This window comes from Amblyomma americanum, chromosome 1 (genome assembly GCF_052857255.1).
Source record: "Amblyomma americanum isolate KBUSLIRL-KWMA chromosome 1, ASM5285725v1, whole genome shotgun sequence".
Lineage (NCBI taxonomy): Eukaryota > Metazoa > Arthropoda > Arachnida > Ixodida > Ixodidae > Amblyomma > Amblyomma americanum.
The window spans coordinates 125,085,544-125,112,957 of record NC_135497.1 but is presented as its reverse complement, the minus strand read 5'-3'; the positions used below and the strand labels follow the sequence as shown (position 1 = coordinate 125,112,957).

The window sequence follows — 27,414 nt, the reverse complement described above, 5'->3', positions numbered from 1 at the left end:
GGCCTGGGAATCTGTGCAAATTTCGGTTATGTTTTTGTCAATGGTGGAGTGGGCCAGCGCAAGTGCGATGGCGGCACCTTCCGCCTCTGCAGGTGAATTAGTTCGGATAGTGGCGGCGACCCCCACACTGCAGTCTTCATCGGTAGAAAATCGTCCAAAAACCGCGACGAACCGGAGGGAGAACACGAAGTGAACTTTCCGTCCGTGTGGGCACCGCGAGCGGAAGGGCGCATTGCGGGTCTTTGGAGCCGCTGCTATCACTGCGAAGACGAGGCTGTCTGCGGCAGCGCGGTCGCCCCAACTTGTGGCTAAACAACCAACAGACGTCCATAAAGGAGTATAGTGAGAGCGATGGAGAGGGGGTGATCCTGGTCGCGCCGTTTCGCCCCCGAGTGGCTGCGCTGATGTTATGGCTGTCTTTGAGTGTTGCGAGGTCCTCAAAGAAGGTTCAGTTTGACTCGAGACACAGCAAGCTTTTCAGGCCTGCGTCGTTGACTCGTGAGCGCATGGTCGTGAGTGCGTGCGACTACGGCCCGTTTTGCGCTTCAGCGAGGCAGCAGGCAGAGGTTTTTTGTGGTGCGATGTGGCATGGCCTGGGCGGGACAAATTTCGAGAATGCGGCTAGCATCACCCATAAGCCATCCTAGACAACGGTACGCCGCTACTGCAAAGCAATTCATCCTTACATCTGCTCTAGATTACAAGGGAGACTGCAATTTTCTTTCTTTCCTTTCTTTATCTCGGTTACTTCCTTCTAACTTGTTCTTTATTCCATTGTTCCTATTGTTCCTTCTTTTTTCTCCTCCTTTCTTTCTTCCTGAGCAAAGCTCTAGAAAACAGGCAGCTCACTGGAGACAATGCCGCGCACTGAGCATTTATGACAGACTTGCGCTGTTGTAGAGCAGTGTCAAGATCCTACGCAAAGAACTTGGCAGCAGTGACAAAATTTAGTAAAATTATCGAGTGAGAGCGCCAAAAAATGACGCTAATAAATACAAAGTTGTTCACGCTACAGCCACAATGATAAATGCAACGACTAAAACACGAACACACATTACGAGCAATGCTCCGGCGGTATAAAATGTGTTCAGTGTGCAAGAAAGCTCGTGCGCTGACCTTTAGGTCCAGAAATATCAGCAAGGGTGAAAATGCGAAATAAAAGTCAAGCGAAAGAACCAGCAATATGAGAACAAAAAACAGCGCTACAGCATACAGAGCGAGGGTCGAAGTGGAGGCACGCACGAGCGGTGAACCTGAACGTTCATTTAATCGAATGAAGGTAGACAGCCGAGCAGCGCGACTGCGAGTTCGGTTGTTTGCGCATCACTGACGAAGGAAAGGTTTTTCTTTTGTTTCAAAGGAGAGAAATTTGGATATTTCTTCCGTAGCATTGATTGCACCTTCACTAGCTGCCTCTTTTCTATCCCACTTCTCAGGCGAACTCAAACGAACACGATCTCACGTTCGGATCGACGACTGGTTATTTTTCGCTGAACACTGAAACGCTTAGCTCGGTGGTGATGCAAGCCCGGCGTCGGGCAGTGTGCGCACGCCCGGCCTCCGATCCTCGAGTGCAGCAGTTCTCTGCAATGCACTTGACACATCAGCAGCGGAAAAGGCGATTTTCAAGGCGAAACTGCCAGAACTGTACACGTGGGTGTGCGCACGTGCTGATTTCATCTGCTGAAGAGAGATAGCAATATTCAAGAGCGCAGGTTACAAATTGTTGTTGTTGTTGACATCCTTTCGCGAGTTTTCCTCGTTTTTATCTCCTCCCAGGTGGCACGCTCTTCATTTTGTTTCTCCTGTTATGCCGCATGCACTAGCGGCGGGCAGAAGTGGCTAGAAGCAAGGAGCAGGCGGAACGAGAGCTGCCAGAAGACTGAAGGAAGTTTATCCTCTAATAGCTAGGGTGCAAGAACACGTATACAGGGTGACCACATGCCAGCGCGCGGGGCACTTCACATCACCGTAGGCGCCAGAGCAGGCGCTTCGTATAAACAACAAAAATCGCATCACAGCGCGCACACCACGCACTTTCTGCGTCGTGACCGGCGCACTCAGCTTACGCCGCAGCATCCACGGAATCGCAGTTGAACTTCCACACGAGTTCCCTTCCTGCTGTCGATAATTTGCCGGCGGTGCATATGCTAGCGCCGTGGTGGTCACACATTCCATTACGGTCTGTGTCAGTCCATCAGACGGTCTCTTGCGCGCCATACAAGGGCTTTTGGGTGAAAGAAACATGCCGACCGGAGTGTTCATGTTGCTCTAAATATATGTTCATGAAATTTCGCGTGCACTCTCTCCGCCATATTTCATTTTCCTCATCTCTAAATGTGCGCATATATGGCGCTGTTTTCTGGCGGCTAACCATAAAGCTAATCGATATAAGTCGAGATTTAGCGTGTTAACTGTTAAGTAAACATAATAAGAACTGGGCGAGAGTTGCCTGGATATATTGAGGGATGCGTGTTAGGGGAACATTTTTTTTATTATTGTTATTTACAGAGCAGCATGAGAAAAAATGGGCGAAACTTGTGCAGAACGTCCCATTCCTCCCATATCGCTCGGGGGTATAGATATCACAGGAGCAGCTTCACACACGGGCAGTTCTATTACTTTGCGCATACTTTTCTGTTGTTACGCTCGCTCATGCAATGGCAGGAGGGGGAAGTCGTCTAGTGCCTGCGCCTCCTGTGCTCAAGCCCCAGGGCGGAGGCGGCCTTTAGATGGCTCACACGCCTCCAGCAGGATTTCCGCGCCGTGGTGGCAATCTGTGCTGCCCTGCTGTGTATGCAGGTCGCCCGCTTCCCCGCCTGCCGGCATCCTTCGCTGTGCCTTCCACGAGATGACAGAGTGATGTATACGCACGCTGGAAAGAAAAAAAACAAACAAACAAAAGAAATAGCGCCAGTATCAAGGCATGTGGCGCGCTCTTCGCATCGGCCCCTCGGCATCGTTAGGTGCCACTTGTGCAATGCGCTTCGCTCGAGGAGACAGTCGCCGTATCGCTAGTCGAGAGAGATATCGGGCCGCTTTCCGGAATCCGTAAATTAGCCCCGAGCGGCCGCGCCGAAGGCACAAAAGACGATTCCCCGCCCCGTGGTATCGTTCACATTGTCCGCTGCCGCCCCGACACTCATCGCACCGGTTGGCCCGCTGCGTTTCCGGCGGCCGGGCGAGAGCTACATAGCGCTGTCGAAACTGGCACCGATAAATGCCGCCGTGCGAGGCCTCCGAGTGTATTGCGTGCGTGGCCAGCAGCGCACTGCCTTCCAGATATGCTTGCTGGTTTTTATCGCAGTACTTACTATCGCTCGCCCCTTTTTCGTGGACAGTGCGCAAACATCTTTTGCTCGATTAAAAGCGCGTACACTCGACGGTATACCGACCTGAGGGAAGCGAATATATGGAGCATATGCAAACTGTAAAGCTTACGCCTCGTTATATCTACCCGCAAGAAGGGGAGAAAAAAAAAGTGGAGTCTGCGCGCATTCGAAAAAGGTACCCAGACGTCCTGATCGCCTCCCAAGTATCTCTCCTCACTTCCGAGACAGAAATGAACCCTCCATTCGACCAACACGCACGTCACAGCCGTGAAATCCACGTGTCGTGCCCTCCGTACAGCCCGCATGTTTTGAGCTGAAAGGGTGCATACATCTGATCCAGCGCCTCAGCGTATCACAAGGCGCAAAGGGGAGGCGCCCAAAACAGTATGCAAACAGGCACTAGTTCTTAATATGTGACAAAAGCGGGAGTATCGATCCACCTTTCGCACTGCGAGAACTCCAAGTAGTGTGCCCCTGAACAGCCAGAACAGGGTATAAATCCATAACTCAAATTCCGCGTAATCTTATAATCCGCATAAGCCGTATTTTGCACAAGTCTCCGCCACACCTCGCAAACTTGCTTAGACTCAATTTTTTTTTCGTAGCTCAAGAAAAAAGGCTTAAGAATAGGTTGGCTTCCGTAATTAGTTCCCTTCCTTCTTTACGCTAGAGGGGCAGCTGCGCTTAATTTTGCGACTATTTATTTTTGGTTGCTGTTTCCATATCACAGAGCCTTGCGAAGTAATTAGTCCCGTAAGAGTAGCACGCTCTATTCCAAAGGCTATCAAGATTTTACGAACGCAGTGATTCTCTGTCCCTGAGACGAGGGATGCCGACGAAGACTTCCGAATAGGGACTCATAATTATGTCCTTACTTCTTCCGGGAAAAAAAAAACGAAGAATTTCGAGTCAGGCGCCGCCGCGGTGGCTCAGTGGTTATTGCGCTCGGCTGCTGAACCGTAGGACAAGGGTTCGATCCTGGCCACGGCGGACGCGTTTCGATGGAGGCGAAATGCTAGAGGCCAATGTACTGTCACTGCGCGTTAAAGAACCCCAGGTGGTCGAAATTATCAGGAGCCCCCACTATGGCGTCCCTCACAGCCTGAGACGCTTTGGGACGCCCCATAAAACAAAACAAACAAATTTCAACTCAGGAATGAATCTATGAATCAAAGACGGCCTCTCCAAGGCGAAGCTTGAAGTGCGAAGAGCACTTTGGAAATAAAAAAGGACAAGCAACGCAATAAGGCGACAGAAGGCAGCTCGCTCTTTCCCACACGGCGTTTCGTCTCGGACGCTAAATATTGGCGACAGCGCCGAGTAACACTGGCGATATGAGCCACCAGGGAAGAAGCGGTCAATGCGGCCGCGCTAGAGATGTCAACTTTGACGAAGAGCGCAGGAACGACCGCGTTGCGCAGTGCACGCCGACACCAGAGCGCATGCTGCTGCGGCAGAAGTTCGCCGCTAGCCTGTTGCAACGGCGCAACGCGCGGGAAACACGGCTTGCAACTCACCGCTCATGGCACAACGCCCCCGGTGTGCTCACCCGTGGCCTAACGCGGGAAACCTCCGCAGGGCTAGCGTTTCTGCACGCCTATATACAGGTTAGGGTCCATCGGCTTCGGCGCAATAGACGCTGCCGAACCTTCATCGAGCCAGCCAACACTACGGGTGAGGGAGTTGGCTCAAACAGCACGAAGTACCTAATTACGGATATTTTATATAATGAACATCAAGACACGGCCACTGCGGCAAAGAATCAGCCTACAGTTTCTGCTTGAATGTGACCGTGATGATAGTTCGAGCTTAGTTTCTACACGGACAAGGCAACAAAAGCAGTTTTGGGATTGCCTATTACCTTCACGCGTCTGTGATTATGATTATTGCTTGCTGTCGATTTATTGTGATTATACTTCATTTTATTCGTGTATTGTTCATTTACTGTTTGCATTTCTGGCGCGCGCATTGTGTTCTTTAGGTTGTGCATTGTGTACTGCGTGGCGCAGCAGTGTTTTGTTGTGCATTATGTTGTCAGTGCTTGTGCAATTTTTCCCGAGTGAGAGAACGAACCAAACTGAAATTGCATGTTCGTATAAAATGAAATAAAAACTTTACGAACTAAGGAGACGAAGAGCCGATTGGCAGACGTAAAGTGCTTAGTCTTCAGTCCTAAATCGAGCACAGGGTATGCGAAAGACCAAAAGGTGCGCACTTTGGAGTTCCAACAAGGTTCCTGGCACTCTTCATTGCTCGCCAATATATCAGAGCCTTCCTTGCGCCCAGTGTTCATCAAGACGCGCGGCCGGAAAAAGTTCCGCATACTTGGATGGCTTCGAAATCAGCCACGTGTAGATAACTGGCAAGATGACTTCAAGCGCACGTCCAGGAAGTTCACCTTGTTAAATGTTCGCTAGGAAGGCGAAGAAAGCTTTACACTGCAAGGTTTCAACGAAGAGTATCAAAGTGTCAGTGACATCTCTAACGAGCAGATATTTCCGTTTGAGAGGCGTAAAAGGCTGACTGATCCTGTCAAGCATTCGAGGGTTACTTCGGGGTGTTTGCGCTTTCCCGGGCAGACTTTCACGGGCGTCCGCTATCTCTGAGATTTTAGACATCGCATTAGATAAAGGCCACACAAAAAAAAAGAGGTGGACAAAAAACGCCTCTGATACGGATAACAACTGAGGCGTTCCGCTTATCTCGCCACAAACTTCAGCCCAGCGGAAGCGACTGTATACCATGCTGGAATCACTGGAGGCCACGCTATCCATATCCGACAGAGGCCTCGAGCAAAAGCTGAACTGGCTCATTTTCGACCCTTTTTATTTCATGCAGTCATGAATGCACACAATTCGTCCAGTAATCTTTCACTGTTTTAGACGAATATGCGGCATGTATGTGATGCGTTTCTTACGACTGAGAAAAACAGATTCTACTCCAGTACGGCACCGGAGGCGAAATATGCAGCGCACGATTAACACAAGCGAGTTGTCTGGGTGGTCGCGCCGTCTTCTGTAAGTGTACATGTGGCGCCGCATGACGCAACTGGAGAGGCGGAGCCAGCCAATGACGCATGTATATTACGTCAAGGGCATCCTGTCAGCTTCCGCCGCCGCGGCATGCGCTATCGCAACGCTGCACACAAATTGCTCGCTATGGTCGCAAGACACCCAGTCAAGATAAGACATATTGCAGTCGATTCCTGGGGTATTGTGCTTTTCGATGATAGAACTTGTTACGGATTTCGATTATCTCTACTAGGTACACAGACTGGAGACACAATAGTGCGCACAGTGAAATTGCGGATGCAGGCGTCTAAGCCGTCCTTAATTCATGTCACATAACTTCCACTCTACATCAATACTTCTTTTAGAATATCGATGCACCCCCAGCGGGTTTTTTTTTTTTTCTGAAGTGGCGATTGTGTCAAATTCCCAACTACACGTTTTTTTTTTTTGTTTCACGGAGATACACAGCGCTCTGAAGTTTACGGCTTAGTTTTTCGTTGTCAACATGGTTGCGGACGTACATGTCGCAAACGAAACCTGCGAGTTGGTAAACAGACCATAGCAATGAATATGATTCAGGTCTGCGGTCTGTCCAATGGGAACGCACCATTATAGGGTAGTGGGCTCTCGGCGAATCTTTGCCACGTTGGCTACGGTAGGCGCGGGAGCTGATACTCTCGGCACTGGGGGACTACATACACAGCGGTATCGTTTTATCTACCTCACCTTGAGAAAGGCCGAAACATCAGGAGATTTTCAACATTTCCTTTTTCCATGCCCTAAACTGTTGTACCAACATCGCAGTTGCACCCACCTCGATTAGGCCACTGTGCTTAAAAAGAACGGGATCAGGTTTCACAGATTTAGAGAAGAAAGTTGCGTAACGAATGCGTATTAAAGCAGGCCACAGTAGAGAGGACATTACCGCATTATTAATTTGGAACCTCACGCGTCTTTTCCTCGGATACTCTTTCACCATCCATGTTCTAATCCGTGAACAAGCATTCCGGTGGCGGCGTATTCTAAAAAGCTTCCTAAACCTCATATGAAGTTCGCCGACAATTCCAGCTGAGCACGAGGACAGAACGAGCTCAAAAAGACCGTCCCCTGTCTTCTATAGATCGCGCAATCGCCGCCCAACCTCGGCTCCGAGTCGAAGGCTCTGGTCGCTTCTCAAAGCGCCCTCTCCCGGGCCGAAATGGTAGATTCCATCTGAAAGGAATTTGTGAATCTTTTTTTTTTACCCCTCTTCTTTGTATGCATGGCGAGCCTGACAGTCTTAGAAAACACTGACCCGAATCCAGCTCTTTCAGCGAGATTTGCGATTTCTTCTTTTCAATGTAAACGCTCCACGGAACAAAAGCGTGAATTCTCGCGGCGTTTTTATTTCGCTAGGCTCACTTGAACTCGCTACTATCCGCCCATCACCGACTTCTTTTCGGCTCTTTGATTTCTTTAACCGGTTAAACTCCAAGCTCGTGTCAGCGTCAGGCTGAGTGGTCCTTTTTAACTGTGACGTGCAGTGTTAGTCTTTTTAGGACACGCTTGACATGTAAAACACCGGCTCTTTTGAAATGGCCTCTGCATTCCCAAGAACGTATTTGCTTTACTTAATAATCAGGAAACAAAAACGGCAACAAAAACGCAAGAAGCAGAGCTTGCATTAAAAGAAGGCCTCGCGAGGGCAGTTGCTGTCGAATTCATGCGCTGTTGATAACTTTTTGCTATCTTTTCTTCACAATCCAACCCTCACCTTATTGGCCAGCGCCATCCTTTTTCCTTCCAGTCACGGCCCGAACTCTCCTGTAGCCAGAGAAACAAAGCATTCCAGCTTTATTAAGACCGTCTCCGGGGAATATTCTTTGTGCCAACAACTTCTGCACTATCCCCGTTGTGGCCACCTGCTTAATGCAAGCAAATCGGAGCTCCACACTAAATCTCCTTAAATTTCGAGGTAATCACCTCTTACTTCACGTGAAAGATTCCAAAGCCTGCGCAAATGCACTCATCCAGCTTCTAGGCTCCTGCAGCGCTGTTTCAACTCAATCATTCGAAGTTGTAAAAGCAGAAACGTTGTTGAGGTCAGGTCGGCGACGGCTCGAAATTGTGTGAGTGAGGTCAGGAAATCATACCTCAACCTCACGCCTGAGTTTGAGGTTGAGTGAGGTCGTCATTCAGTGAGGTCGAAATTTTTAGTTCGAGACTTTTTGCAGTTGCCACGTCTTACTCCGACGAGTGCCGCTTCCGAAGCGGAGTTGCAGCGCATCACCGCAGTGTTCATGCAATGACGCTTGGTGTTCGGTTTCCCCTGTCTAGACAACCGGATTCCACAGTTCCCTCTTAGCTTCAGGTGCTGCGCCGCAATGTCCGTTCAGCCCGAGCCTGCAGGAAGACGCAACCCCTCTGGTCTTCCCGGAAGGAGTGCTACTGTCTCAGCACGCCACTCTTCCTCCCCCTTGCCCCGCTTGCGTAGCACCCGGCTGCCTGCCGGTCGGCTCAAACTCCCGGCAGCGCGCAAAGCACGTAACTCACGTTTGACCCGCGGTAGCTTTGTTTGATGCCGCAAACAAATAATTTCAGTCCAACAAGCACGTAATGAATTCGTCGCAGCGCGGATGGCCCCAAGCAAGGCTGCTTCGTGTTCATGCTCGTTGCCGGCGTCATGGCTCTTGCCTTGCAGTCGAAGAAAGGGGATCCTGCTGTACATCGCAAGCTGACTTAACAGAAACTGGAGTAGTTGGCACAGGCGAGAGAATGTGATTCAGGTGGTTCTGGACAAGGACCCCTGCAGATTTGATTAAAAAAGCACGAAGCCAGAATAACCCGTATAACACCGTCGAAGCTTTTGATCGGTGACTTCCCCTTTCGAACCTCACACTAATTCTGTATATTCCCGCTCCGTAATGCAAGCAGATGCAAATATAATTTCACTTTTTTATCTTTCTGAATAACCTCTTTTTTGGTCTCCAGTTCCTTGTTCCTTCTAGGAAATTCGCTTATTAAGCCGAAACACCGCAACACGATGCCAACGCACCAGCATAGCGCTGTTGCAGCGGCGAAAAAATGCATAACTATACTGAATGTATGGTGATGTGGTAGCTGATACCGTTCGCTTTTTTTTTTAATGAAGATGTTGGAATAGAACTGAATACATGCTCGCGCTGAGCTGCTGAACCGCTGTTTCAGACCTTCTAATATGACGTTTAATGGGGCACACTGCTGTTCGGTTCTGTTTTTAGTGTGCGATTTTTATTTGTATGTTTCTAATCATTCTATTTTTTTTTCTTTTCTCGTATGGGATCAGTTAGGTTGGCGGCCTGCCTTGCAGACGACCAGTCACTACACGTTATCTTTCCTTTACCTATTTTGCAGAGACCCATCGTTCACCTTAAACGGCTTTCCAGAATGCTCGCATGGTGCTCGTGGATAAAAAAAAAAAAAACGTCAAGGATGCTGGCGTACCATTGATTAGTTCAGTGATTGACTTACAGCAGCTTGTCTCAGACTGGTTGACTAAATGGTACCCAGGATTCTGTTGAGGCGTATGAGTACTTAGGCGGTTTTTTTCCCCGGAGGTGGGGGCTCGGAAAAAGATTTCGCTGCGGGGAAATTTGAGCGGAGAGCCATGGTGCTCTTGACAGAGAGAGCGGTTCACGCTGCCCACTCTAGGCCAGTTGTTTTGACCCGTGTGATTTTAACAGTTGTCACAGTGTTCGAAGACGTAATCTAGCGCTTTCTTTCACAATGACGCGGTTTCACCGAGTAATCGGAGAATTCCCGGGATTTCGAAACAATTACCATCGCCATCGGGAAGTGGCGGAAACGAGGGAGGGTCATGACCTCCCAGGAACATCAACATCATCATCCCTAATTATTAGCTGTAGGTAATCCTACTTTCCCGCACTATAATTGTCTTCGGTTGCTGGGTAATGTACAATATTTAATCAATATTCTGGCAAGTTTTAATTTGGTAGCGGTATATCAGACTACCAGTTAATTGATTGAGCTCTATTGCGTACTTAATGTCCGCCTTGCGCAGATCGCACCGCCTACCGCTCACGGCGTTCAAGATAAAAATTGTAAAGAGTAAAAAGAATCACCCGATATCTCGCGATGCTGCGTGGCATGGTGCGCCTAAAGGTTAGTGGGCAGGAGACAGGAAACCACTTGATCGCCGGCTAAACATATATAAAGTCACATGAAGCCCGTTTAGTTCACGTGTCAGCACTCTGGTTAGACTGCAGTTACGACGATGCGAGCAGCGGGTTTATCCTTTCACTTCCCAACTCACCTTTTCCCCACTGAATACCGCGATCATTGCGATGCATAAAACGGCAAGTCGGATTTGCGGGAAGCGATGTTCTTCTCGTTAAAATCGATCGTGCAGGAAAACGGCCAATCTTCAGCTCCCCGTGAAATTTTCGCTGTTTCGTAAGCGCACAAAACGAAACAGCTCGTCTGTTGTGCGATTTTATTTCGTCCTCGCTGTAATTTTATTACACGTTCTATATAGTAATGGTCTCTCACCTTCGTTTTCCAGAGCTAAGGGTTTCATGCGCAAGTAAATGCACACTGCTCAGAAGTAAAACAAGCTCGAACTAGTCGTCGAAAAGGCGGGCGTGCCCGTGCATTAGTGACGCGGTCTGGACGAAGTGCGCGTCGCACAGGGGCGACGCTCCAGACCAAGTGTCTCGTCACGTCACTGCGCCTTTCTTCCGCCACCCTGTTCGCTCCTCTTTTCTTTCTTCTTTAGTTGTCGGTGCCTGACAGCGCCTTCGAGACGACAGTCAACGCAAATGGCGACCAAACTTACGAGCTTAGCATGCGCGGCAGCCGGCTTATCCCGGCTCGCATAATCGCGAGCGGCCGAAGCGCACGCCGGAGAGCGATATAAGTACGCACGGCTCAGGCCCCTTGTTTCGTGGCGCTATCTGTTTGCTCTCCTGCGAGCCAAGGGTTGTTCGCGCATGCACACCCGGTGATTGGCTCCCCTGTTTCTCATGGTGGCCGGAGGAAGGAACAGGGTGTGCGCGTGTGCAGGTCGTTATGACAACGCGGCGCACAGAGTATCGTCCTCCCTCGGTGGAGAAGCGCGTCTCTCGTGCGGGACAAGCGGCGTGGTCGACACGGCATCGACCGCTACGCGTGGATCTCAAATGGGCCGTGTCCAACAAGCCGCCCGACGACCACAGCTGTCGGGGCCCGGAGGCGCGCGAAGGCGTCGGCGCGCCAGAAAGCACGTGTGTGTGTGTGTCCGCCGCCGCGCAACGGCACAGCACGCTTCATTCGCTCTCCAAATGGACGTCATTGTTTTAGCAGCCATTGTTTTCCCACAAAGGTCCGCCGCAAACTACTACCTCGGCTTAGACAAAGCGGCAGCGCTCCTTTTGACTCGGCCCTCCTCTCCTTCCCCTCTCGCCAAGGATTCGTGTAATCTGCACGCTCTCCGAGGCAAGCGCGCGCGTCGACAAGCTTCTGTCACGTTCAGGCGCTCGTGCGTCTCCCGCAACGACCGACGTTCTCTGGGGCGGATTTCTTACACTAGCCGCTCCTGGGGCTTTGTCCCGCCCTTCCTTGTTGCGAGTGGCGTGAGATAGGCATCGCACGCTTGACTATGCGGATAAAGATTAGCTGCGATCGTTGTTAGTAGTCGGGGCGTTCAGGAGTCTCTCATGCGCCAAAGCCTGCGGCTTTTGACGACATACCAGCGCACCAGGTTAACGGAGTCGCGGCTGCGCCGTATACTGTGTCATGTTCGAAGACGTGGGCTCGGGGCCGGCACTGGATACCACGTTTCGGCAGATAGACTAAATGCAAGGTTCACTGCGGGGCGCACGGGTCTACAAGTCGCCCCAGACATAGCGCGGCAAACTCAGCACATCGCATGCGCAGGCCGCATTGCAGACTGCAGAGAAGAAGGCGGAAAGAGGAGGGGGGGTTCGACTGAATGGCGGCAGCGTTACTTCAGCCAACTGTCGCATGGTATCCATTGTGCAAAAATACGGTGCAAAGTACCTTCCAAAAAAATGCAAGTTTAGTTGTATAGATTCTTAGCAGCACACGAGCCAACGCTGCGACAAAGGATTTCATATCGCTGGCTTTATGTCTTCTAAAAAATGTAAGTTTAGTTATGTTGATTCTTAGCAGCACACGAGCCAATGCTGCGACAAAGGATTTCATATCGCTGGCTTTGTCTTCTAAAAAAAATGCAAGTTTAGTTATGTTGATTCTTAGCACACGAGCCAACGCTGCGGCAAAGGATTTCATATCGCTGGCTTTATGTCTTCTAAAAAAATGCAAGTTTAGTTATGTTGATTCTTAGCAGCACACGAGCCAACGCTGCGACAAAGGATTTCATATGGCTGGCTTTATGTCTTCAAGAATTCATCGCGGGAGTATGTCAGTCATTCTACATTGCCGAGAATATGTGCCATTATTCAGCTCGCAGAGGAAGGCACTCTCATACATCGTATCTGTCCTGAGAGCTTGATTTCACAGCGCACGTTTCACTGCCAAAAACTTACAAAAGTTCGATACAGAGATTTTTTTCAAACTTCTGATTTGGTGTCGAACTGGCATGACTTTTATTAAAGCTTCACTTCAGTTCTTGACATGCGTCACCTACTTACGCCTACAATTAAAAAAGTAAAAGGAACTGTTGTTCTCATCCCTGCACGGCTTAAGATTTTCAAGGCTGCTAGACAGCCTCACTACGCGGTTTAGAAGCAAACCCCATCGGTTGCACAATTTTTTCACAAAGGCTGCTTTTTATAGGTCCAAAATCGGGATATTGAACGTAGCGGTTCTTCGTCTAACATAGCGTGAGCGTAAGACACATAAAATACCGCGCGTTAAAGCTCAAGCTCGCTTTCGACACGACTGCTTGCGTGCGCGCAACACTCGCGAGAAATTTGCACCGCAGAATGAATGAATGATGAACTCGCACGGCTCAGGGCAGATTCAAATGGAGCGCCAAGCTCAGCACTACTGTGTCTTAAGATCGTAAGATGCTAACTCTGCATCTTGAGCAACCCTTGTTCTTTTTAGCAAGTTTTGGTGGCGTAGCAAAATATAATGTATACTGTATCGCGATCCCTTTGTTGCTCATTAGCTTACAAATACAATACATTTCTTCTGTACAGTGTTAACTATTGGAACCGCTACGAGCAATTTTTGAAAGCACGGCGGCCACACTAGCTCGTAGTACAAAAATTAAATGCGGCTTCAAGGGAGTGAATGTTGAGACTGTTCGCAAAGCAAGACTGCTCGTGTACAACTGCGCTCGGCATTTGAGCTGATGCGTGCTGCTCCCATTGGTACGAGGAAGAAATGCGCCGCCAAGGACGCTTTGGCCTTATGCTCGATACGAGAGATAGCCGAGTTCCTCGTAGATGAGCTTCTCCTGTCAGCCCCCTCCCCCCGCGAGCACTCGGCGCAGGGATACAGGCGACAACCGCCCTGAGACAAAAGTCTGCTTTCACGGCAGCCATCTATCGGACGACGTTGTCTATCGCCCCCGTCCGGTGACGCCCGATAACGCCGGATGCCAACGGGGAGGGGGAAGCGATGATGGCCAGACCACGCGGCGGCCGTCGCCTCCGCCCCCCACGCGCTGTCAACCACGTGACGAGTCGGCCAAAAGGACGACGCGCGAGGTGTTGATCCGCACAGTTCGCCGTGGGGCTGCTCTCGCGCGTACGAGAGAACAATGGAGGTCCGCCGTCAGCTGTTGCTCGCCGCTCTGTTGCTGTCGTCTGCCGCGTGCGCTCTGGGCGACTGGCCCCAGTGCGACGCGCCGGACGGCACCACGGTCAACTTCGAGATCGAGGGCTGCAAGCCGCCCGGCACCTGCGTTCTGAAGAAGGGCACCCAGGCCAACGTGACCATCCACTTCAAATCCAAGGTGGCCAGCCAGGGCGTCAAGGTCAAGGCGTACGGCGTGTTCCACGAGGTGCCCCTGCCGTTCCCGCTGCCGCAGCCGGACGCCTGCAAGAGCGGAGTGACCTGCCCCGTGCAAGCGCAGGGCAGCTACACCTACCGCGGCTCGTTCCCCGTCAAGTCGGCCTACCCGTCAATCTCGCTGAACGTCAAGTGGGAGCTCATCGACGACGCGAGCAAGAACCTCGTCTGCCAGCTGATCCCCGTCGAGATCAGCAGCTGAGTCTCCTCATGCCGCGTCCACTCGTTGGTGAATGTGACTCTGGTGTGCCGAGGGCGGTGCAGAAGCCGTCGCGCGAGCTGTCCATAAAAAAAATTAAAACAGCTGTTAACTTCCTTTCGAGGGTGATCTTGCTCTTCTCATTGAGGTCGGTGTGTTAAACCTAGTGTCAACTAGGTTCAGCACGCCCTCCCAGTCAGTTTCAGTTACAAACTAATAACTTCGTTATGACAGCTGCTGCCGATTTTCCGGAGACAGCGCGTTGCGATGTTTTTCGCACGGGGAAAAAGCGGTATGTAATAATAACGGACAATAGTGGGAAAGAGTGAAGCGAGGAAAAGGATCGCTGTCCCGATGGCACCCCCGCTGTCGAGCTTCACCGTCGCAAACGGTCGTGGTGCGGCGTTGTAAGACTGAACCGTTGATTTTACTGCATTAGGAAATGATTACCGTGGAACGGTAAAACATAAGATAGAAGTCATGGTCGCACAGTCGAGCGACGGTGCAGCTGTTCGCTCGCGGACAGCGAAGGTGAGCATGTTCCTCTGGTACTTTTCAGAGCTCAGGGATAGCTGTGTACTTGTTGGTCGGCGACGGCACCGGCCAGCGCGAAGTGATCTCTGCACCTCTCTTTCAGCCTGCCCCTTGCCCAGAGCGACTATACAGACATACTTGTTTTCGCAACCCGCGTCCGTGCTTTTATTTTAGAGCTTTTCGTTGTAACCGTACCCCTAGGCAGGGACCCCGGAACAGGAGGGGCAAGGGGGCGGTCGCCACCCCCCCCCCCCCCGCTCAACATTTTTCCAGAGGGGGCAGCGCCCCCCCCCCTCCTCAGTATCCAATTGCTTGCACTTGGATCAGGTTTCTGACAATTTAAACTCTTCAGTTCTAAGACTCTTTTAATGCAAAGCACAGTGGAGCTGGGCTGCTTGCCATCGTAGCCAGTTATAAATCATTTCGTATATGAGTAACCTAAACCAGACATGTCCCAACAGAAGTCGACTGTCTGACCCGTGTACATGATGATGATTCCCAGAATTTAAACAAACTATACACGAGCTTTTTAATTGCAATTGATCACGCCTCGTGAGTAAACCTTCCTATTTGAATTCGTTTTATATTGCCGTGAATCCTTGCACCGTTTGTTCGTTGGCACTCAAAAACGCCGGCACAAGGCTTTATCATTTTGTTTTGTAATGCTAGATGCGACCAGATTATCTCCATTGATAACGGCCACGTCCAAATGTTTCCACTTTTTTCCAGATTGTTGCAGTATTTTTTTTCTATCGATGTTTATTGCCTCAGGGCATAAAGGTTATGAAATGAGAGATGAGAAGGATGCTTAAATAAATGAAAAAAGGTGGGTTGAACTAATAAAATCAAGTAATGAACGATGATATGGACCTTGCGTCCAGGCAATATAGGAATATAGATTGTTGTTGCTTTTGGTTCTTTATCTCGAAGGTTCCTTGTCAGCTTTAAACTGAGCGTGGCCAAGAACTGCGTGCATTCAGTTCGATGACCGCCAAGCACGCTTGTGGCTATCGCCGCCGCTGAGTCATTCATTTCTTAGTGAGCGCAAGTCAGTCCCTTAAACAGTTTCTTTTGGAAGCCTTTTCGTTGTCTTCCTGACTGCTGGAGTGTCGTCACCATAATGTGGCAGTTTGCATCAACCTTTGAGAATTGAAAAATAAGAAATAATAAAATATGAAATTTTTATGTAAATGAGTAGTAAATAAATAAAGAACAAAATAAGCTCGAAGTCTTGCCCCCCCCCCCCCCCCCCTCAAAAAAATGTTCCGGAGACTCTGCCCCTAGGTGCAGTTATACTCGCAAAACTTCCACTATCAGCGGCATACAATTTGCCTCGGCACTCTATACACCTAATGCGGTCTTGGAGTTCAAGTTCGTCTTTATTTACATCAGGACGATGTAGGTAGGCCCGGACAGAAAAGGGAAAAAAATTCACATGAAGGAGTCCGGGCCCCCTTCTACAAGGCAAAATACAACGAAGACAACAGAGCGTGGTTAACAATGACAAGGTATGAAAAAAAATTAAGAGGCACTGCGAGCATATATGGTTAAAAGACAAAGAAAAGAACATATACGCCCAAAACATGAACACTAAAGGTTTTGTACGCTTTTTATAATATGACAAACTGATTGATAAAATTACAATCAAGTACACATAATTGGAAAAAAAATGCTTGCGTATGTTAGCACATTTATCAACAGGACTGAAAGTCACCGCTTCAAAGCGACAAGAATGTCACATGGGCTGCTTTTTTCCACAGATATGCCTGTACTCAGCAGCTTATTTAATACATGTGGAACTGCAAAACGTAACATAGAACGTCCATATTCTGTACGACAGAAGGGAACGCACCAGAATGACTAATTTCGAAATGCATATGTTGGAATAGTGGCTTTCAGGCAGGGTAGTTCTAGGAACGTATTCTGGTGGTAGCGTATACACTTTTTATATCTTAATGCTAAATGATATTCATATAGGTCATGAGCTGGTGTAATGTGAAAGCGCGTGAAAAATTCTGTGTGCGCACGGTAATCCACATTTGCTATGTGCGCTGCTTTCTTTTGGAGCATGAATATTTTATTTATGTTGGCCTGCGTTGTATTTCCCATACTAGAAACAGTAATTTAAATGAGGGAGGAACAGCGTGTTGTAAATTAGTATTTTTATAGACGTCGGAAGAAAATACCGAAATTTTGCTAGCATTCCTACACATTTCGCGAAGCGACATAGAACTATACTAATGTGAGCGTCCCAGACCATGCTCTTGCTGGAAAATACTTCAAGTGCTGCATCTACAATTTCTATAATACAATTCCCAATGGTAAACTGAGGCTCTGCCATGATCGCCCTATTTCTCGCGTGGAAAATTACTTTTGTCTTTTTCGCGTTTAGTACCAGGGAGTTTGCTTCGCTCCAGTGTTTGAGGGCATCCAGCGCGCTGTTAATGGTTGGGACTAGAAATTCGAGACTTACCTTTAAAAAAACATGCTAGTGACCTCTGCGTAAATTACATATTAAGACTTACAACTTATATTAACAATGTAATTAATGTAAAGGATAAAAAGTAAAAGTCCCAAAATACTTCCTGTGGGACGCCGGTAAAAATTTTCTGAAAAGAGGAGAGCTCATTTCTTATTTGCACACACTGAAAACAATGTTGAAGATATGATTCGATGAGGAGGAGTGGTGTGCCACGTATGCCATAGAGTTCAAGTTTCTGTAGCAGTTTGTGGTGATTAAGGCGGTCAAAAGCCTTTGAAAAGTCAATAAAAGTTCCTATGCATATCTCTTTATTTTCAAATGCTTCAAGAATTATTTTTTTTTGTGTTAGTAAAGCTGTTTCCGTGAATCTGCGTTGAACAAATCCGTATCGAGACATAGACAGTATGTTCAATTTGCTGCAGAATTTGTATAGTCTCTTACAAATTATTTTTTCCAAAACTTTGGAAAAAACAGGCAATATAGAGATTGGCCTATAATTCGAGATGTCATTCTTATCTCCGGTTCTAAAGATTACAATAACTTTTGATGCCTGCATCTGTTAGGGGAAGCATTCTGTTGATAAGGCCAGGTTATAGATGTAAGTACTGGATCTACAATATCTAAAACATTTAACAGGTGCAACTTGAATGCCATCTATATCAAGCGTTTTACTATTACTAAGTGAGGAAAAAGTGCTTCTAACTTCCTGTTCACCATTTGGTTCAAGAAATATACTGTTATAATGTTTTCTAATCCCTTCGGTCTGCACCTGAGTACATGGCGCACTGCTCACAACATCCCTGAGAAATTTGTTGAACCTTTCTGCTAATTCTAATCTCTGCACTGGTTGTCCATCAATGATAAGTTCACTAACACATGGAGTAGATGGTATTCGGTTAAGCAATTTATTAAGTTTTTTCCATATTTGAGCGCTATCTTGACGGCAGTCTGAAATTGTTCATGCAAGTATTTTCTTTTCTCGGTCCTTAAAAAGGCAGTTACTTTGTTATTGTATTGTTCGAACTCTGTTAGATCGTCAAGTGACTTAGTCTTGAGGAATTTCTTGAATAATTTGGATTTCTTTTTTCTCATCCTAAAGCCCTGTTTAGTGTTCTATGACTTACGACTATTTTTTTTCTTTTTATATGACTTTTCCTTGAAATGATCGCGGTAAAGCTGCTTGAAAATAATGAAGGATTCATATGCAGCACCGGCTCTGTCTGAAAGAAACACGGTATTCCATGTTTCTTTTATGAGGCTCGAACGGAAACCATCTAATGTTAGAGGCGTGATAGTCTGTTGTAAACCTTTCAGGGCTGTCACGGATTGTGTGGTCGGCTCATTGAACCAGCATATAGATGGGAAAGTGGTCGCTTATATCACTGCAGACAACTCCTGATAGCAAAGACCGAGTGTTGATATTGCTGATAAAGAAATCAAAGAGTGTCGCGCTGTGTGGCGTGGCGCGCGTCGCTGTGCTGGCTAAAGCTGTGTTGCCACTTGATTCTATATATGACTGATAAAAGCAACGCCTGAGTGGAAGAGCGCTTTTACAGAACAATATTAAAATCACCACCAAGAATTAAAGTTAAATTATTATCACTAACAAAGTTGAGCAAATGTTCTGAGCGATCAAAGAAACAACTTAAATCAGAATCAGGTGGTCGATACATAACGGAAAAAACCTGGCTACGTGATATCAGCGTTAGAAATTCGACTTCCGTTTCTATGAAAGTGAATTCAGGAACTATCTCACAGTAAAAGCAATTTTTCATTAGGATTGCAAGCCCACCCCCCTGTCTGCTCGGTCGGTTTAAGAAAAAAGTCTGATAATTCTCTCTCATGTATACCTGGTCGTCACATGTATACCACGTCTCAGAGAGCATAATTGTGTCAAATTGGAATTCAAATTCATCCAACAGAAGTGAAAGTTCCTCTTTGTTCCGTGCAGAATGAATATAGAAATGAAAACATGTGAGAACAATTTTAGGACGAGTGCGCACAATAACATTGACATCACGTGGAGACTTAGCCATCCCTTTTAGAGGACTGTAGTGCACCTACAAGGAGCCCTATTCAGACAATGTTTTCAACATCCCGCACGTCTCGAATGTGTAAGACAGACGAAGTTTCTTTCCTCATTCCGCGCAAGGATCTTCCCGCCATTTGTCCAAACAAAGCCCCATCCCTTTTCCTTCTTTCTGGCGACAGCCTTGCCGAGAAGCTGCTCCATGGCTGGGCATAGATGTTCATCTATAAATATCGGAGAGTTAGACTCATGGCCGAGGTCCTCCGTCAAAATTCTGATTTTCTTAGCTTTCTGCAGAACTGTCTCACGTTTAGCCCGGCTCTTGAACTGCACAATGATGTTAGGGATGGCTGTCATCTTCTTACAGGGAACTCTGACACACTTCCACGTCCGCATCAGCGATAGGCTCATTCAAAAGCGTGCCAATTCACGAAGAATGTCCGGAAGGCCTTCATCTTGAGCATGGGGTACTCCTTTGAGCTCAATGTTGCGCTTTCTCGAATACTGCTCGGATGCAGTGATTTGTTGTTCGTGCTGGATAACTTCACTTTTCAGGGCTTCGCACTAAATCAGCAGTTTTTGATTCTCCTGCTTGACAGCTTTGTTTTCTTTGATCAGCTCACTGTGTTCGTTTTTTATACCCTAAAACTGTTCATTGAAAAACTCTTGGGTTTTTTTTATCTCTCTGATCTCTGTCCTGAGTTCGCGCTCCAATTTGGACTTGAATTCTTTGATTTCCTTCCTGAGTTCTTCACGAAACCGAGCAAAATCTCCCATTGTATATGAATAAAAAGCGCATGCATGCAACAGTACAAACAAATAGCGGCAGCCGCCAAAGCAGCAAGTGCAAAATTTTTGTTGTTTCAAACGAGTTCTGAAAAGATGACAACCTGGAACGATAACAAGGAAGCTTGTCACTCGAGGTACTCGTGCTTGCTCCGCTGCTGCCAAGTGACGGCGGCCAGGCGATGCTCCAGGTTATATAGGTTTGGCTCCCCTGGTGGACGTGGCGCAAATGCCTTTCTTGCTTCGTCAGAGCTAGGTGTCCCTCTTTGCTGGTGTTGGCACTACGTGACTGCTGAATGCTGGTCTGATGCCCCGCTTCCGACGATTTGGTCGATGACTGGAACGGTAACAAGCAAGCTTGTCACCCGAGGTGCTCGTGCTGCCTCCGCTGCTGCCAAGTGACGGCGGCCAGGCGATGCTCCAGGTTATATAGGTTTGGCTCCCATGATGGACGTGGCGCAAATGCCTTTCTTGATTCGTCAGAGCCAGTGTCCCTCTTTGCTGGTGTTGGCACCACGTGACTGCTGAATGCTGGTCTGATGCCCCGCTTCTGACGATTTGGTCGATGACTGGAACGATAGCAAGCAAGCTTGTCACCCGAGGTGCTCGTGCTGCCTCCGCTGCTGCCAAGTCTGATTAGAATAGAAAAAATTCGATAGCCTCTAAGCTCTCATTTTTTCCTTCAATATGTAGTTTTCACACATCGCAACCCTCCCGTGGCAACGGCGTTCTGCTGCTGAGCACGAGGTCGCGAGTTCGATGTCGGCTACAGCGGCCGCATTTTGGTTACGGCGAAATGAGGGAGCAGTCGGTAGCGTTTCTCTGCGGCTTGCCTCGATAGCCACTCCCACAACTTGTGCTTGTAGAAATTCACTCATGATCATAATCAGCCTGACTACACCCCATTGCAGGGCAAAGGCCTCTCCCATTTCCCTACAATTAACGTTGTCGTGTGCCAGCTGCGTCCACCCTATCCCGGCAAACTTCTTAATTTCATCCGCCCACCTAATTTTCAGCAGCCCCCTGCTACGCTTGCCTTCTCTCTGAATCTAGTCCGTGACTCATAAGGACCATCAGAAATTCACTCATCATATTTGTTTTCTCGCGAATGATCTATATTGGTTGTCTGGTGTGTGGGGATAAACGTGCAACTGGTATGACTTTAAAAAAAAAGGTATAGTATACGCTCTTAAACCGGAACTGCTCCGTCTGAAGAGTACCATAATTCGCACATATGAGACCTGCTAGAAGCTCGTAACTCGCAACAGTTCTGCGTGAATTCTTTTTTTTTATTTTATGCTAAGATTGCTCGCTGATGATGATGAAATTCGTGAGAGTCAAAATCGAAATGTGTAGAGAATATCTGAACATGTCTGTTCCTCCGGAGGCATCAATTTTTCATTTACATGCGTGTTTAGGAAATGTTGCATCCTTTTTCGGAACCTATTTTGCTCGTTATATACTCAAGGCGCACACACACAAAAAAATACGGCCCTACCCCCCCCCCCTTCGTTACGCACAAGTACATAATGATATTCGTGCACAGGACACAGGAGTCATTACAATTTAAAAAGCAGAGTTATGTGCCCAGTAATGTGCAAAGCGATGCATTTTCGCATCACTGATGGGGACAACAACTGTTTCAGGTCAGCAATAGTTTGAAAGAGCTGTGTAAAACAGTCCTGAGACAATTAGACTAAAGGGGTGTCGAATGTAACCAGCATGTAGTTCGCTGTGCAGTGACCACGATTTGAAAGTAACTTGGAGCTCTCAGTGCCTAATATTATGCAACGAGTATCAAGAGACACGGTGCGAAAACGCTCAGAACACATGATTTAGTTATTAAGCACTTATGAGAGGGACTACAGGAAGTGCTATTATCAACTTATTATTGCACAATGGACAACTTATTATATGCACACAATGTGTAAATACCCAAATCACGAGTTACCAACTAGCCTCTTGCGTTGCCTTGTTAACGCATAACTTCGTGGTGTGCAGAGTTGGCAGACAATGGAAAAGAACAAGGGGGATGTCTTTTACCAGCGCTGCGCACCATGGAATAGCTGAAAATAGTAGACTAGCCCACCAGCATAATTTACTTAATGCATAACTTTGCACGTGCCTTCCGCTGTCTTTGTGCTCGCACCAGTACCGCACGTGGCCCACTGCTGAGTCTGCTTCAGCTTTCCGGAGAAATTTTCGTTACGCTGGGCTGTGACTTAGCCCTTCGTGTGGACTTTATCTACTGCCTCTCACATTTAGATAAGGCTACTTCTAGTATGTGTATATCTCCACGTGTGCCTTGTGCTGTTGCGTATTCTTTGTCTTGCATCATTCGCTCTCTGTTTGATAGCATCAACGACTTGGCACATACAGATGAGTTGCACTCGAGGAACGACTTGGAAGTTCAGAACTCTGACTTTTGCTTCCTGGTGGAAAAATATTGAAACTTTTTTAATGCGTAAGCATTACTTGTCTCATGCGTAACACGTACAGAAAGTGTCCACACTTACTGCCCACAAATTAACTTGGGTAAGTTCGGAGGAGCGCCGCATAAGCTGCTGCCAATGAGAGGAAGCTCGGGTATATAGTAACTCGGGTATGTTCGGGGTAAGTTCGGAGGAGCGCCGCATAAGCTGCTGCAAATGAGAGGAAGCTCGGGTATATAGTAACTCGGGTATGTTCGGGGTAAGTTCGGAGGAGCGCCGCATAAGCTGCTGCCAATGAGAGGAAGCTCGGGTATATAGTAACTCGGGTATGTTCGGGGTAAGTTCGGAGGAGCGCCGCATAAGCTGCTGCAAATGAGAGGAAGCTCGGGTATATAGTAACTCGGGTAAGTTCGGGGTAAGTTCGGAGGAGCGCCGCATAAGCTGCTGCAAATGAGAGGAAGCTCGGGTATATAGTAACTCGGGTAAGTTCGGGGTAAGTTCGGAGGAGCGCCGCATAAGCTGCTGCCAATGAGAGGAAGCTCGGGTATATAGTAACTCGGGTATGTTCGGGGTAAGTTCGGAGGAGCGCCGCATAAGCTGCTGCCAATGAGAGGAAGCTCGGGTATATAGTAACTCGGGTATGTTCGGGGTAAGTTCGGAGGAGCGCCGCATAAGCTGCTGCCAATGAGAGGAAGCTCGGGTATATAGTAACTCGGGTATGTTCGGGGTAAGTTCGGAGGAGCGCCGCATAAGCTGCTGCCAATGAGAGGAAGCTCGGGTATATAGTAACTCGGGTATGTTCGGGGTAAGTTCGGAGGAGCGCCGCATAAGCTGCTGCCAATGAGAGGAAGCTCGGGTATATAGTAACTCGGGTATGTTCGGGGTAAGTTCGGAGGAGCGCCGCATAAGCTGCTGCAAATGAGAGGAAGCTCGGGTATATAGTAACTCGGGTAAGTTCGGGGTAAGTTCGGAGGAGCGCCGCATAAGCTGCTGCCAATGAGAGGAAGCTCGGGTATATAGTAACTCGGGTATGTTCGGGGTAAGTTCGGAGGAGCGCCGCATAAGCTGCTGCAAATGAGAGGAAGCTCGGGTATATAGTAACTCGGGTAAGTTCGGGGTAAGTTCGGAGGAGCGCCGCATAAGCTGCTGCCAATGAGAGGAAGCTCGGGTATATAGTAACTCGGGTATGTTCGGGGTAAGTTCGGAGGAGCGCCGCATAAGCTGCTGCAAATGAGAGGAAGCTCGGGTATATAGTAACTCGGGTAAGTTCGGGGTAAGTTCGGAGGAGCGCCGCATAAGCTGCTGCCAATGAGAGGAAGCTCGGGTATATAGTAACTCGGGTATGTTCGGGGTAAGTTCGGAGGAGCGCCGCATAAGCTGCTGCAAATGAGAGGAAGCTCGGGTATATAGTAACTCGGGTAAGTTCGGGGTAAGTTCGGAGGAGCGCCGCATAAGCTGCTGCCAATGAGAGGAAGCTCGGGTATATAGTAACTCGGGTATGTTCGGGGTAAGTTCGGAGGAGCGCCGCATAAGCTGCTGCCAATGAGAGGAAGCTCGGGTATATAGTAACTCGGGTATGTTCGGGGTAAGTTCGGAGGAGCGCCGCATAAGCTGCTGCCAATGAGAGGAAGCTCGGGTATATAGTAACTCGGGTATGTTCGGGGTAAGTTCGGAGGAGCGCCGCATAAGCTGCTGCAAATGAGAGGAAGCTCGGGTATATAGTAACTCGGGTAAGTTCGGGGTAAGTTCGGAGGAGCGCCGCATAAGCTGCTGCAAATGAGAGGAAGCTCGGGTATATAGTAACTCGGGTATGTTCGGGGTAAGTTCGGAGGAGCGCCGCATAAGCTGCTGCCAATGAGAGGAAGCTCGGGTATATAGTAACTCGGGTAAGTTCGGGGTAAGTTCGGAGGAGCGCCGCATAAGCTGCTGCAAATGAGAGGAAGCTCGGGTATATAGTAACTCGGGTAAGTTCGGGGTAAGTTCGGAGGAGCGCCGCATAAGCTGCTGCCAATGAGAGGAAGCTCGGGTATATAGTAACTCGGGTAAGTTCGGGGTAAGTTCGGAGGAGCGCCGCATAAGCTGTTGCAAATGAGAGGAAGCTCGGGTATATAGTAACTCGGGTAAGTTCGGGGTAAGTTCGGAGGAGCGCCGCATAAGCTGCTGCAAATGAGAGGAAGCTCGGGTATATAGTAACTCGGGTATGTTCGGGGTAAGTTCGGAGGAGCGCCGCATAAGCTGCTGCCAATGAGAGGAAGCTCGGGTATATAGTAACTCGGGTAAGTTCGGGGTAAGTTCGGAGGAGCGCCGCATAAGCTGCTGCCAATGAGAGGAAGCTCGGGTATATAGTAACTCGGGTAAGTTCGGGGTAAGTTCGGAGGAGCGCCGCATAAGCTGCTGCAAATGAGAGGAAGCTCGGGTATATAGTAACTCGGGTAAGTTCGGGGTAAGTTCGGAGGAGCGCCGCATAAGCTGCTGCCAATGAGAGGAAGCTCGGGTATATAGTAATTCGGGTAAGTTCGGGGTAAGTTCGGAGGAGCGCCGCATAAGCTGCTGCCAATGAGAGGAAGCTCGGGTATATAGTAACTCGGGTAAGTTCGGGGTAAGTTCGGAGGAGCGCCGCATAAGCTGCTGCAAATGAGAGGAAGCTCGGGTATATAGTAACTCGGGTAAGTTCGGGGTAAGTTCGGAGGAGCGCCGCATAAGCTGCTGCAAATGAGAGGAAGCTCGGGTATATAGTAACTCGGGTATGTTCGGGGTAAGTTCGGAGGAGCGCCGCATAAGCTGCTGCAAATGAGAGGAAGCTCGGGTATATAGTAACTCGGGTAAGTTCGGGGTAAGTTCGGAGGAGCGCCGCATAAGCTGCTGCCAATGAGAGGAAGCTCGGGTATATAGTAACTCGGGTAAGTTCGGGGTAAGTTCGGAGGAGCGCCGCATAAGCTGCTGCCAATGAGAGGAAGCTCGGGTATATAGTAACTCGGGTAAGTTCGGGGTAAGTTCGGAGGAGCGCCGCATAAGCTGCTGCAAATGAGAGGAAGCTCGGGTATATAGTAACTCGGGTAAGTTCGGGGTAAGTTCGGAGGAGCGCCGCATAAGCTGCTGCAAATGAGAGGAAGCTCGGGTATATAGTAACTCGGGTATGTTCGGGGTAAGTTCGGAGGAGCGCCGCATAAGCTGCTGCCAATGAGAGGAAGCTCGGGTATATAGTAACTCGGGTATGTTCGGGGTAAGTTCGGAGGAGCGCCGCATAAGCTGCTGCCAATGAGAGGAAGCTCGGGTATATAGTAACTCGGGTAAGTTCGGGGTAAGTTCGGAGGAGCGCCGCATAAGCTGCTGCCAATGAGAGGAAGCTCGGGTATATAGTAACTCGGGTATGTTCGGGGTAAGTTCGGAGGAGCGCCGCATAAGCTGCTGCAAATGAGAGGAAGCTCGGGTATATAGTAACTCGGGTAAGTTCGGGGTAAGTTCGGAGGAGCGCCGCATAAGCTGCTGCCAATGAGAGGAAGCTCGGGTATATAGTAACTCGGGTATGTTCGGGGTAAGTTCGGAGGAGCGCCGCATAAGCTGCTGCCAATGAGAGGAAGCTCGGGTATATAGTAACTCGGGTATGTTCGGGGTAAGTTCGGAGGAGCGCCGCATAAGCTGCTGCCAATGAGAGGAAGCTCGGGTATATAGTAACTCCGGTATGTTCGGGGTAAGTTCGGAGGAGCGCCGCATAAGCTGCTGCAAATGAGAGGAAGCTCGGGTATATAGTAACTCGGGTAAGTTCGGGGTAAGTTCGGAGGAGCGCCGCATAAGCTGCTGCAAATGAGAGGAAGCTCGGGTATATAGTAACTCGGGTATGTTCGGGGTAAGTTCGGAGGAGCGCCGCATAAGCTGCTGCCAATGAGAGGAAGCTCGGGTATATAGTAACTCGGGTATGTTCGGGGTAAGTTCGGAGGAGCGCCGCATAAGCTGCTGCCAATGAGAGGAAGCTCGGGTATATAGTAACTCGGGTAAGTTCGGGGTAAGTTCGGAGGAGCGCCGCATAAGCTGCTGCCAATGAGAGGAAGCTCGGGTATATAGTAACTCGGGTAAGTTCGGGGTAAGTTCGGAGGAGCGCCGCATAAGCTGCTGCCAATGAGAGGAAGCTCGGGTATATAGTAACTCGGGTATGTTCGGGGTAAGTTCGGAGGAGCGCCGCATAAGCTGCTGCCAATGAGAGGAAGCTCGGGTATATAGTAACTCGGGTATGTTCGGGGTAAGTTCGGAGGAGCGCCGCATAAGCTGCTGCCAATGAGAGGAAGCTCGGGTATATAGTAACTCGGGTATGTTCGGGGTAAGTTCGGAGGAGCGCCGCATAAGCTGCTGCAAATGAGAGGAAGCTCGGGTATATAGTAACTCGGGTAAGTTCGGGGTAAGTTCGGAGGAGCGCCGCATAAGCTGCTGCCAATGAGAGGAAGCTCGGGTATATAGTAACTCGGGTATGTTCGGGGTAAGTTCGGAGGAGCGCCGCATAAGCTGCTGCCAATGAGAGGAAGCTCGGGTATATAGTAACTCGGGTATGTTCGGGGTAAGTTCGGAGGAGCGCCGCATAAGCTGCTGCCAATGAGAGGAAGCTCGGGTATATAGTAACTCGGGTAAGTTCGGGGTAAGTTCGGAGGAGCGCCGCAT

The 27,414-nt window shown here is 48.8% G+C and overlaps 2 protein-coding genes across 2 annotated transcripts in view; both read left to right on the top strand.

Moving 5' to 3' along the window:
- The window catches only part of LOC144113623 (uncharacterized), a 209,076-nt gene that overhangs the window by 173,092 nt on the left and 8,570 nt on the right, over positions 1 to 27,414 (top strand). The window lies entirely within an intron of this gene.
- Positions 13,976 to 14,618, top strand: LOC144113622 (NPC intracellular cholesterol transporter 2-like). The gene has a single exon (XM_077646783.1). The coding sequence runs from the start codon at positions 14,052 to 14,054 to the stop codon at positions 14,502 to 14,504; it is 453 nt and encodes a 150-aa protein (XP_077502909.1). The 5' UTR covers positions 13,976 to 14,051; the 3' UTR covers positions 14,505 to 14,618.